This window comes from Panulirus ornatus, chromosome 2, assembly GCF_036320965.1.
Source record: "Panulirus ornatus isolate Po-2019 chromosome 2, ASM3632096v1, whole genome shotgun sequence".
NCBI lineage: Eukaryota > Metazoa > Arthropoda > Malacostraca > Decapoda > Palinuridae > Panulirus > Panulirus ornatus.
Genome location: NC_092225.1, coordinates 14924314 through 14936527, shown reverse-complemented (window position 1 = coordinate 14936527; position 12214 = coordinate 14924314). Strand labels below are relative to the sequence as shown.

The 12214-nt window shown below is 40.2% G+C and overlaps 2 protein-coding genes across 2 annotated transcripts; one reads left to right on the top strand and one right to left on the bottom strand.

The window, feature by feature from the left end:
- The first annotated feature begins 2786 nt into the window (after positions 1 to 2786).
- Positions 2787 to 3212, top strand: LOC139752003 (uncharacterized). The gene has a single exon (XM_071667776.1). It carries the CDS (start codon positions 2787 to 2789, stop codon positions 3210 to 3212), a length of 426 nt encoding a protein of 141 aa, XP_071523877.1.
- Positions 3213 to 3473: 261 nt separating this feature from the next.
- LOC139753632 (uncharacterized) lies at positions 3474 to 5876 on the bottom strand. The gene is made up of 2 exons (XM_071670245.1): positions 5158 to 5876; positions 3474 to 4400 (listed from the first exon to the last, which is right to left on the bottom strand). Exons 1-2 carry the CDS (start codon positions 5578 to 5580, stop codon positions 3591 to 3593), a joined length of 1233 nt encoding a protein of 410 aa, XP_071526346.1. The 5' UTR covers positions 5581 to 5876; the 3' UTR covers positions 3474 to 3590.
- Positions 5877 to 12214: the final 6338 nt, after the last annotated feature.

The following is a 12214-nucleotide window of genomic DNA, read 5'->3' as shown; positions in this document are numbered from 1 at the left end:
GTGTTCATTCATGCACCAAAGGTGTGAAGCTACAGATGCATCGTGGGGCTTGGGTGGTGGAGCCGTTGACGGTTGCGAGCCTCCCAGGTATCGGTAACAATGTTACCATATGAGGTTCTCTAGATTTATCTGCTCTAGCAAAACCACTCCCTTGGTCCCGTCGCCGTTTAGATCCCCCTTTGAGTTTCAAGACCAACAAAGCATGGGCTACCCTCAACATCTTGGGTATTAAGCGGACAAAGGATCCCCCTGAGCGCCCCTGGGTTTATAAAAAGGTTTGGGGAAAGTTCCCAGGAGAGGGCTGGAGGCAAGGCCAGGTACCAGCAGCTGCACCGACCATGTGGCGGTTGGAACGCTCTCCCCCAGACGCTGAGTGTTGTATCACCACGCCATGTTGCCCGTTTTTATTTTTCTCTAACCCAGGCCTGAGTGATGATTCCATTATGAAAACTTGGATTTCTGTAGATTAACAGATTTTCATTTACCAGAAATCTTGAAACCGTGCATTTGTCATATGTATAATAGATTACGATCTAAACTCACTTTCACCCTCTTCAGACACGGCAAATGGCGTGCACTAACCTGTTAAAGCCTCTAAGTGGGGAAAAATCCCTCCGTTTGTACGTCACACGCAGAACTTTAAAGCACTGTTTATAGCAAAATGTTATCACAGGACACTTTGTTCAATGGTTATAGTTTATTTAGGCATCGATAATGGAATACTTGCCAATCTTATATATACATCAGCTTATCAATATCTTTCAAAAAGTGACGTCCGTAAGTAGATAATGCATAAATCTCAGAAAGCTAATAGCGAAAGAACCTCCTTTGCGCTGTCTTGGGGTAAATATATTTCTTCAGAATGCCATGGACTGGAGAAATCTGGCGTGTCTACACACATATGGGAGTAAAGATTCAGTATGTACACACAAGGTTAAGAGACGAGGCAACACGGGTGTAGAACTTTCCCCTTAACTAGTAATCGCCCATGCGTGCTGCATGTCTTCTTGTAAGATTTAACAACTAGATGATATCATTTCTTGGCATGCCAGCTGTCGACCTAGCAGGCTACGAAAAGATGGATGGATGGATTAAATGAGCTTTAAGGCTAGCAACCCAATGGTTTCAGAAAGGAGAGAAGAGATGGCTGCTGTCAGCGTTAGTAGCATTGGTAGTGTTACCATTGTGACTAACATAATGGTTCAAGAAATTTTAATATATCCACTTGTGGATTTTTTTATGGAAGCAGGGAAGATGGGTTTTATGAACAAAAGTCCCACGACTGATGTTCAAACCATATAGGTAAATCCCGCAAAAAAAACATCATTCCACAAAATGTGGCAATTTCTTGCAGTTACACAAACAACCAGTAAAATTCACCCATGAGACTGGCCACTCGTTTGTTCTCCCTGCAAACTGTTCTTTATTCCACAAGTCACAGCTGCCCACCAATGATAATGAGGTGAATAGGTGTCCTTCTGCCGCGCCATATATACTAAAAATAACATTTGTGAGCATGTCCGGCTTTCGGCATGTCGGGACTTCTGCATGGTTTGTTTGTTGAACATCAACAACAAAGTAAATTTAGCATCGTATGGATGCCGAAGCTTAGGATTATCCTATGTACAGGTAACACTGAAGGCAGCAGTGAATACTCCATATGTATTAGTTTTTTATAACGCTTGAATCCTCTTGGTCCGTACATCCCGTGTCTAGGGATGCTCCCTTAATTCCTTAGCCGACGGTGTGTGTGTGTATTTAGTCACCTTCGTAAAGACTTTAAAGATATTATTCATTAGGAAATTCTTATTGAGATCAATGAGACACTTATTGGACATCCAAAGGCGAGAATAATCTCGGATACTGTACCATTTGTAGTTTTGGCATATCCAACTTCTTCGTGGGTAAACCAGCAGGCTACTGTCAAGGTGATGCACAGGACGTTCTCTGAGATGATTCACGAATTTCACATCATAACGTCTAAGGACGAACCCCTTGCACATCACTGACTCCATTGCCTCTTCATCATCCGAGGCCTTTTTGTCATTTGTTAGGTTATCGAATTGAATACTACCTCAAAGACTGATATTTAGAATTTTTTATTCAAAATTTATATTTCATTAGAAAACGGAGTGACGATATTCACTGTACGGTGAAAGTTTGAGGTGTTGGCCCTGAGCAAAGGGGAACCAGCCGGTGGCCTCGGATCCCCCGCTTTGAGTCCTGCCAACCTTGATACAAATATTCATAAATATTCATCCTGATGTCCTTTTCATAATTCAAATTACAGTTTCTCTGCTCGGCTCTCGTATTCATCTCCAGTCTATCCCTAATAAAAGGAATACTGTCCGGTATCATGTCATCCCTCCAATCTTTCCGCCCACACCAACAGTGGTCATTTGTTAGTTCTGAAGTGCGCACCAGCGCGCAGATGCAGATATATTGCTCCTCTCATGTTTTCCATGCTCCTTTTTGGGTTAAATATTGATTTGCGGAAATGTAAGTTACATAATGGGGGTTTTACACGGTCAAGCATGTTGGCCAACACGCTTGACAACACGACGTTTGAGAGAATGTTTGAACGTGTGAAAGGGGTAAACATGTTTGACCAAGGTGTTGGACGGATGTCTGACGGGGCCTGACTTTTGTGGGCGGAGCTTGCTCGGTGCATGTCCATGTTTGAACGTGTGAACGGTCATCAGTCTTGAACCGTCATACATACTCAAATCTCGCCGAGGTAACATCTGTAACATCTTCAGTGACAGGCGTAGTGTATCAGCTGCAAAATGAGTGACACGTGTGCCGTTAAGGATAAGGAAAGGGAAGTAATGGTGGATTTCATTAATATATACAGGAAGCATGTGGCTTTGTGGAAGGTGAAATCAAAAGAATACTCAAACAGGAATTTAAGAAATAAGGGTATAGATGAACTGCATGGAAAGCTACAAGTACTTGACCCACATTGTACGCGGGATGATGTGATGAAAAAAATAAATTCTCTCCGTAGTTCGTTTAGAAGAGAACTTCGAAAGCATGAGAGCTCTAAAAAGTCTGGAAATTCAACTGATGACATTTACACGCCCACTCTCTGGTATTTTGAAGACATGATGTTCATATGTGATCAAGAGTTGCCACGAGAGAGTACATCAAATATGGAATCTGTTAATGAAGAGGTGAGTTGCAAGGATTTGCCAAAACTGGATAACAAGTAACCTTCAGAACCAGAGTGGCCGTTTATTTATTCGTTTTTTTATTGGCTATGCATAGATGACTTTATTCAGTTTCATGGGTGCTTTCATATAATCTGTAGGTTTTAACATGTGTCTCCTGACTTCTCTGGTATATTAGTCTGAAGTTTCAGACAATTTTGTATTATGAGTCATCATTTCATTAAGAATCCAACATGTCAATCTGGATCTGAAGGCTAAACTTGAGCCAGCCATTTGAATAATGAATCAATTAAACTTATCATAACCATTGTATTAATTTATTTTGGAAAGAAATATTACAGCACACTATTTAAGCCAATTCCAATCAGACTGTACAGTTTGAGTTTGAAGGTGTAGACTAGCCTTTCCTATTTTCATGATTTATATGAAGTCTTTTTGCCATGCTACTGCACCGGCATTCACAAAGTAATCCTTAAATCTATCTCTTACTACCTTTGCAATTTCAGGATAGTTTCGTGATCCCTGACCGTGTTGCAAACCTGCTAAATAATTAGGATCTGCAGTTAAGCCTGGCAAAATCATCTTGCTTATTCTATCCTCCCTATGGAAGCATTCCTCTGGGGAATAGTCTGAAGGGCATGCTTGCCGCAAATAGTTATGTAGCACAACACATGCCATGACAACTTTGTCAATACTTGTCAATTTGAGATTTATACAAGTGTGGAAAATTCTAAACCGGGAAGCCATAATGCCGAAGGCATTTTCTGCCACTCTCCGTGCCCTTGACAGCCTGTAGTTGAATACTCGCTTCTCACTATGTAGGTCCTTTTGAGAATAAGGTTTCAAGAAATCTGTCCTTAATGCAAATGCCTCCTCTCCCACGAATACATATGGCAAAACACAATTTGAAGTAGCTGTTACTGACTCATGTGGGATGCAGAGCTTCTCATCTTTGAGTCGCTTACCAAATTCTGTATTATCAATGACCCCTCCATCTGATACGCGACCATTAGTTCCAATGTCTGCCATAATGAATTCGTAGTTCGCATTTACAACTGCAATTAACACAAGACTGTTGTATCCTTTGTAATTCCAATAATAAGACCCTGATTCTGATGGCGGCGTTATCCATACATGCTTTCCATCAACAGCACCGAGACAGTGGGGAAAATTCCATCTAAACTCGAACTGTTCTCCAACAGTCTTCCACTCCTTTTCTGTTGCCGGAAACTGAAACAGATAAAAGATACAATGCTATGAGAGAGAGAGAGAGAGAGAGAGAGAGAGAGAGAGAGAGAGAGAGAGAGAGAGAGAGAGAGAGAGAGAGAGAGACTTGCACTATATTTATAGGTGTTCTCCTTTCTAGAGTGTTGCTGAGCCACCAGCTGATGAAATACCTTCATGCAGCAATGCTCCTGTAGTGAAACGGAGCAGGGGAAACACTACTAAGGCAGATTACATTTTAAACCTGGTCGCTCGTAACTTAGAAGAGAGATCTGAGAGACATGATACTCCTAACGAGACATTTGGGAAGTACGTAGGCCAAGCACTCGACTCCCTGGACAAGAAAACAGCAGGCTTTGCTAGGAAACTGATAAATGATGTGCTTTTTGAAGCAGAGAATGGGAATTTGTCTGCCTATTCTAAAATTGTAACTGACACATACCATTCACATGAATCATTTGCAACACCAGTACCACAGTCGTCAAGTTCCTTTCATGTAAGCGATAATTCTAATAGTGATTCCAATATGTCACAATAATTTGCCAATTTTCAGCCCTTGTAACAATTTCATATGTGGCTGGCAATCAAAGAGTGAGATATAAAGGGTTATAATTTTGGATTGGTTTGGGTTTTGTCCCTTCGTTTGCCACTGTGGTTAGAAAGCATTGCACATTTCAACAGAAGGTTTCAGTATTTTTCACATATTACTATGTACTGATTTTCCTCAATAAATGAACATTACATATTGCATATCATAACCCACCTTTAAATAATCCTTCTTAAGTACTTTGTAGATGGCAACACAAGTTTCTGGTATAATCTTGGATAAGGTGCTAGTTCCCATTACAGCTGAAAATCTCAAGTCTTGCAGAGATCGGCCTGTTGCTAAGAAACGCAGTGTTGCGATCAGCCGTTCATGAGGGCTAATGGACTTCCTCATTACGGTGTCTTTACATATAATGAACGGAGTGACCATATTCAAAAGTTCTAAATATGTTGATTCATCCATGCGCATATAATTGCGCCATTCATCTGGGTCTAATTTCAGCTCTTTCATTAAATTGGTATGTGAAATTTGGTCCCTTTTCAGCAACCAGTCCTTTGTCCACTTTGAACGCTTCCTTTTCTTTTCGTTGAGGGCAATCACTATCCCGACTGCCATCACCTCGTCTTGGGTAAGTGACATGTTGCTCCTTCTCCTTTTGGCACCGACTGAGGTTGTCTGTCAGTTTGGTTTGAACGTGTAAACACTCTTCAAACATGTTGTGTTGGAGGTTTGATGAGCGTGTTGGCCAACATGCTTGACCGTGTAAAATAGGTATAACACTCTTAAAACATATGGAAATCAAGAAAATCAGTCAAGGGTGGCCATGAAATGAATAGCAGTAAATTAAAATGACCATAAAGCTGTACACTGAGATAACATGACAAAGACTCAAACGTGGCGTGGGTTGGCAGCCCACTGGGTGAGCCCGCCACATGTGGCCATGACACCACGTGACTTGCCTGGCGCAACCAGGGCGTCGCGTCGTTGGGGAAGAGGGGGGGGAGGGGGGCAGTGTTGCACTGCATTTGAGAGCATATAAGTGTTTTTCATTTTATCTTATATAGATATGAAACAGAATGGGACGTACGTGAGACAACTCACTACATATTTGAAGGAAGCTAAATATTACGACACATGTTTGACGTATAATCTGAGCCCAAGTGATGGCATCACACACATACTTGCCATCCAGATCATCTGATACCTGGATGTCTGGTTATACTGCGCGTTTTTGTTGTCCCTCCAGTAGCTTTGTCATGGGGTAACATCATATGAGCTATGTGGACAGCCCACATGCTTTCTGCTTACCCAATATCCTTTAGTAAACTTTGACGTCTCCCGTTCTTCCTTTTCCGAAACCTTTAAATTTGTCCGATTGATCAATTATTCTTAACACTGGCCGCAACTGTTTTCCTTTCAAAGCAAATAATACTATAGAACTCCCAAAATAAATCTTAAACTGTACATTGGAAACTACTCTGAGCACGTCTCGCGTTGAGTCGCAGTTGATAATAGACCTTACATAAGACCATCCTTCTCCGCCAGCACGTAGGCCACAAACAGGATCTTGTGAGAACTTCCTTACATTGTAACATCTGGTTAATATACTGTTAGGACGATAAAAATATGCCCGCAATATATAACAAAGGTAGAAAGGCGAAACGTAAAATAAAACAGATTATGTGGCTGTAATATGGCAACATCAGGGGCCCACGTAGACGTTATCTTGTTTTTCTCTTGGACAAACAACAACAACCTACACAGTCGTCTACCGTGTTTTATATTTAAACTGCATCAGAACGGACGAAGCCAATCTGTTGCAACTGTTTAAACGAAACTGATGCATCTACATAGTGGTTTCCATCTGTTGAATTCAACAGTGGATTTGTTGTGGCGTAAAGCAATATACTTTACTCATCATTCTCTTATTTGTTTCAAACTTTCGCCGTTACACGCTCTACCCAATCACTAGCCTGACGTTATTTCATTAGAAGGGGTATTTTCTATTTAGTATTATTATTACACAAAAAGATTGGCCATTTTCGAAACACCGCATCATTAAGGCGAATTTGGTACTGAAAAATTAGCAAACAGTCTTAAGGGAAAAATGGATATATATCCATATGTTAGTCATTGACTTTACAAAAACAAGAGATGCAAACAATAAGAAATATGCTTGATACAAAGCCATTTGTAATGGCTTATTATTAGCCAACGCGGCTTAATACTTATCTATAAGTAACTGATAAGAGCTTACCTATTGTGATTATTTGCCCCAATATAGATAATGAACGCCATACCACTTTCATTGGGTCCTGCATTTAAAGGCTACGCTACAATTAGAAGCAGGGAAAGGATGGGCTCGTAGAAAGTTTGAATTGACTCCGGAAAACCACAAGTCCTTTTGATTAACATTTCTGTGATTTGTGATTTACATACTAAAACTACATTTCTATTTCTCCAAACCTTTTAGGTTTCTGGTGAACAAAAAAATAAACGAATATTGAAGTTAAATTTCTGACCGCGACTCTACGTGCTTCACAACACGTGTGTAGATGAACTTGTTCTGATGTCAAGGACTGTAGAGATAGGATATCCAAATATTGATAATCGCTTATCTTAAACATTCATGGTCATCACATTTAGTGCTGTAAGAGAAATAAAAACATCCCAGAGGAGAACTATGTTGTGTGGCGGACTAATGTGAACTGGCGGCGTGGCTCGGTCAGTCATGTTTAAAGTCTACTGGTAGATATTTCTATGCAGATAACCACTGAACAAATCGATAACTCGATTTAGTCATTGTGGTGGTCTGTAAATGACATGTCTTTAACTGAATGTGTTGAACACTATCTGCGTCGAATAAAGAAATTAAGAGCTGTGATGGTAGGAGACGTGCCGCGACCAATCAGGGCTCAGAGCCTCACGTGTATGACGTAGTGGCAAACAGATGTGTCACATGGCCGTCTGAGTAATTCTTAGTAATGTCCGTTTCCCTTTGAGAAATACTTATCAATACCACCTTATGTGTCTCATACCTGTAGTTATGGCATCCCATATGTTGATTTGATTAGTAAGATATGAAATGAAATGTTTTGTGAAAAATATAGCATGACTTCTGGAAACTAAGGTGGCCTCCATGGCAGTCGAGGAACCTATTGCAATGACAGATCATTGATTACTTAAGGAGAGGTGGAATTGGCATGCTTACTCAAGGAGCTCATTTGATTGCGCTGTTAACATAATTCATACTCCAACTTTCGTGATTAAAGAGTTGAAAAGGGCATATTTCCACCATCAACTAAAAAATCGTAGGTGTTATCTGAATCTGAATGATTGTCTAAGTAAAACAATTCTGATACAGTCTTAATTTTTATCTAGCCTGTTGTTTCGCCCCCCCCCCCCCCCGATTACATCTGAAGCAATGTGATAGGACTTTGACTCTCGTGGGCTCCACCTCTCAACAAATTGTGTTAATCATACAAGCTATACATTGTCCCATAATCTTACTGTATGTAGATTGTTCTACTTGTCCTCTACACCACTGCGAAGGAACTTTGCTTGCGTCGTTCTTGACCCGTCCTTTGTACAGCTTCCTCTTGGTAACACTGGTTGCAGAGTTTCTCCTTTCGAAAAACTAGATGTCAACATCTGGTAATTAAAAGGTTCACGTGTTCCCTTAATCTAGTCCTCAATGATGGGCAGGAGAGAATTAGAACTTCTTCAGACGCCATTTTGTCATAAATTGTCATACATGTGTTTGGTGACTCATACGTTGAGACAAACATAATTATATTGAGCAGATATGTGTGTGTGCTTAAAAGAACTTACTAATGAATGTATCCAAAGCTACTTAGGATATGTGTGCTTAAGAGTACTTACCTATGAGTGTGTCCAAAGCTACCTAAGATATGTGTGTACTCATAAGAACTGACTTATGAGTGGATCCAAAACTTCTCAAGATATGTGTGTGCTTGAAAGAAGTTACTATGAGTGTTATGAGTGTATCCAAAGCTATTTAGGACGTGTGTACTTAAAAGTGCTTACTTATGAGTGTGTGTGCTTGAAAGAAGTTACTTATGAGTGTATCCAAAGCTATTTAGAACATGAGTGTACTTAAAAGTGCTTACTTACGAGTGTATCCAAAGCTACTTCAGACATGTGTACTTAAAAAATATTACATATTAGTGTACAGAAAGCTATATCAAAATTATACCTGAAACAGATCCATTGAAACTTCTTATTTTACCATGATTTTGGTCAGGACATAGACCTAGGGCTGCCTTGGCACATGGGAGGGATGACCTACATCCCCAACCCAGCTGGCCACACCTCGGCCCACCTTGCGCATGGCGACAAAATCGATAACCGCCAGGGCAGGCTGCCATGAGTGGTGCCGCCAAGGCTGCGCAGTTGTCCCCACCAACCTTGCTGCAGCCTGGATATACATTATGAATCCCTATGATCTCAATGCTGTCTTCCCAATTACTGAACGTATTAAACATTTAATGATAGCCACTGAAGAATATGATTACACCAAAGATCCCCCCCCCCTATCATAACAAAGAATAATTATAATTTACATCTGAAGGATTTCATAACTACGTAATGGCGAAATGTTATTTATCATTCACGTATTACAAATATTAAGGCAATACTTCCACGGGTCTAAACATGTCAGGTAAATTTAATACTTCCACGGGTCTAAACATGTCAGGTAAATTTAATACTTCCACGGGTCTAAACATGTCAGGTAAAGTCATGCTTTACTGTAGAACATTCCTGGGGTATGACGGGGCGGGGCGTCCTTACACTATTAAAACTCATAGGTTGTGCCGTTTGTTCAAGGTTATGCCGTCGTGTTCAAAGGTCGTACTGTGTCGTGTTCAGGGGTCGTACTGTCGTGATCAAGGGGTCGTACTGTCGTGTCCAAAGGTCGTACTGTCGTGATCAGGGGGGTCGTACTTTCGTGTCCAAGGGTCAGGGGTCGTATTGTTGTGATCAAGAGTCATACTGTTGTGTTCAGGGGTCGTAGTCGTGAGCAGGGGTCGTACTGTCGTGTTCAAGTGTCGTACTGTCGTGTTCAAGGGTCGTATTGACGTGCTCAAAGGTCGTACTGTCGTGATCAAGGGGTCGTACTGTCGTGGTCATGGGGTCGTACTGCCGTGCTCAAAGGTCGTACTGTCGTGATCAGAGGAGTCGTACTGTCGTGTCCAAGGGTCATACTGTCGTGCTCAAGGGTTTTACCGTCATGTTGATGGAGATGAAAGGTAATCATTAATGCTTCTGTTTGATGCCTTCTTGGTTCGCCACATCTTTTTCCCTGTCTCAGTCTTTGACAATTGCAGGTATTCTCTTATGACAAGTTCCATTCTACGACGATGGCAACATTAAATCTCTCATTTTGGAGTCTTAGATCGAGTAGATGTAACTTTTGACTTAGGTCTCAGCCAGTGATAACCCTTAACTATGTAACGGCCAAGAGTCGTACCGTCGTGCTCAAATATCGTAGCGTTGTTCTCAAAGGGTCGTACCGTTGTGTGCAATGGATTAGGAGAAATGAGTTTGGTATTTCTGTGCATGGATATTCTTCACATGCAGCGGAGAATAATGCAAATGACTTGTTTACTTAGTCTTCTACTGAGACAGCAAGTCAGGCCCTAGACCCGCCATTGACACATGGCTTATTAGAAAAGATTACCTTAGGTAATTTCTTCGCTGAAGTATGATTCAATGTGCCATAACCTACATCATCTGAAAATGAATCAGTGAAACAATTTCTGTATTGCACTATAATGATTCACCATAATGTTTATTGCGTCATAATGATTCACTGTACAATAATGTCTGTTTCATCATCAAGATGTCTGTGGGGCTTGTGGTCATTCAGTGCCCCTTCATTTCTTCCGAGTATCGTACTTTGATAATCCTGGGTGTTATATAATGTACAGTATTTCTTAAAGAATAACAAGAGATTATGGTACGTCGTATTCATTATGGAAAACGAGCAAGAGATGAATCAATGGAAGTACTGGAAATTCAGAATCCTAGTGCATTTAGACATTTAGATAAAAATAGCTGGTAAGGGGATGAATGATAAGAATAGGAGCTTGGTAATGGATTGAATATGAATGTCTTTTATAAAGTGTACGATCCTTATCCACCCTTTATAGAATCTGAAATGGATTCAACAATGATACATAAGCAGATACAGCAGATACATTAATGGAAAATACGTGTATGTGAAACGAAAGAGCTTGGCTTTACCTGGGATCATTCTAGAAGCATTTTGGAGTGACCAGCGGAGTTTCCCTCTATCTTCACGGTGCGCATATATATATATATATATATATATATATATATATATATATATATATATATATATATATATATATATATGTATATATATATATATATATATATATATACATATACATTTTTTTGCATACTATTCGCCATTTCCCCCGTTAGCGAGGTAGCGTTAAGAACAGAGGACTGAGCCTTTGAGGGAATATCCTCACTTAGCCCCCTTCTCTTCCTTCTTTTGGAATATATATATATATATATATATATATATATATATATATATATATATATATCTTTTTTTTTTTCCAAAAGAAGGAACAGAAGAGGGCCAGGTGAGGATATTCCCTCAAAGGCCCAGTCCTCTGTTCTTAACGCTACCTCGCTATCGCGGGAAATGGCGAATAGTATGAAATATATATATATATATATATATATATATATATATATATATATATATATATATATATATATATATATGAATTATGACCTTCAGGGATGTATTATCATCGTCAATGGAAGAAAAAGGAGCACAGTTTCGTCTTAGAGATATCCTATTCCTTAATGGTTCACAGTTTGGAAAAAACACAACATATAATGAAAATATTTCTAGATTTGGTGGTATTGAACCAAGCCTTGTGACGTCACTTCCCGTCGCCCAGTCGCCCACCCCTTTCGCTCCCACGCTGACCGCAGTACCACTTTTCTCACGTGTATTCCTCCGCGACAATGCTTAGCTAGAAATGAACTTCAAAAGGAACTTTCCCGGTCTATCTTATTTTTTCTCGTCATAAATAGATTTGAATTCAATTGTTAGGTAGTTGATGTCAAATAAATTTCAAATTCCCTAAGGATATATAAAAAGGTGTGGCTCTACTTCTTTCATCATTGCGGAGGAACACATAGACACTCATGGGTGGGTCCACGCAGAGGCAGGCTATAAATATCTGCACTACCTGAGCGTCGCGTC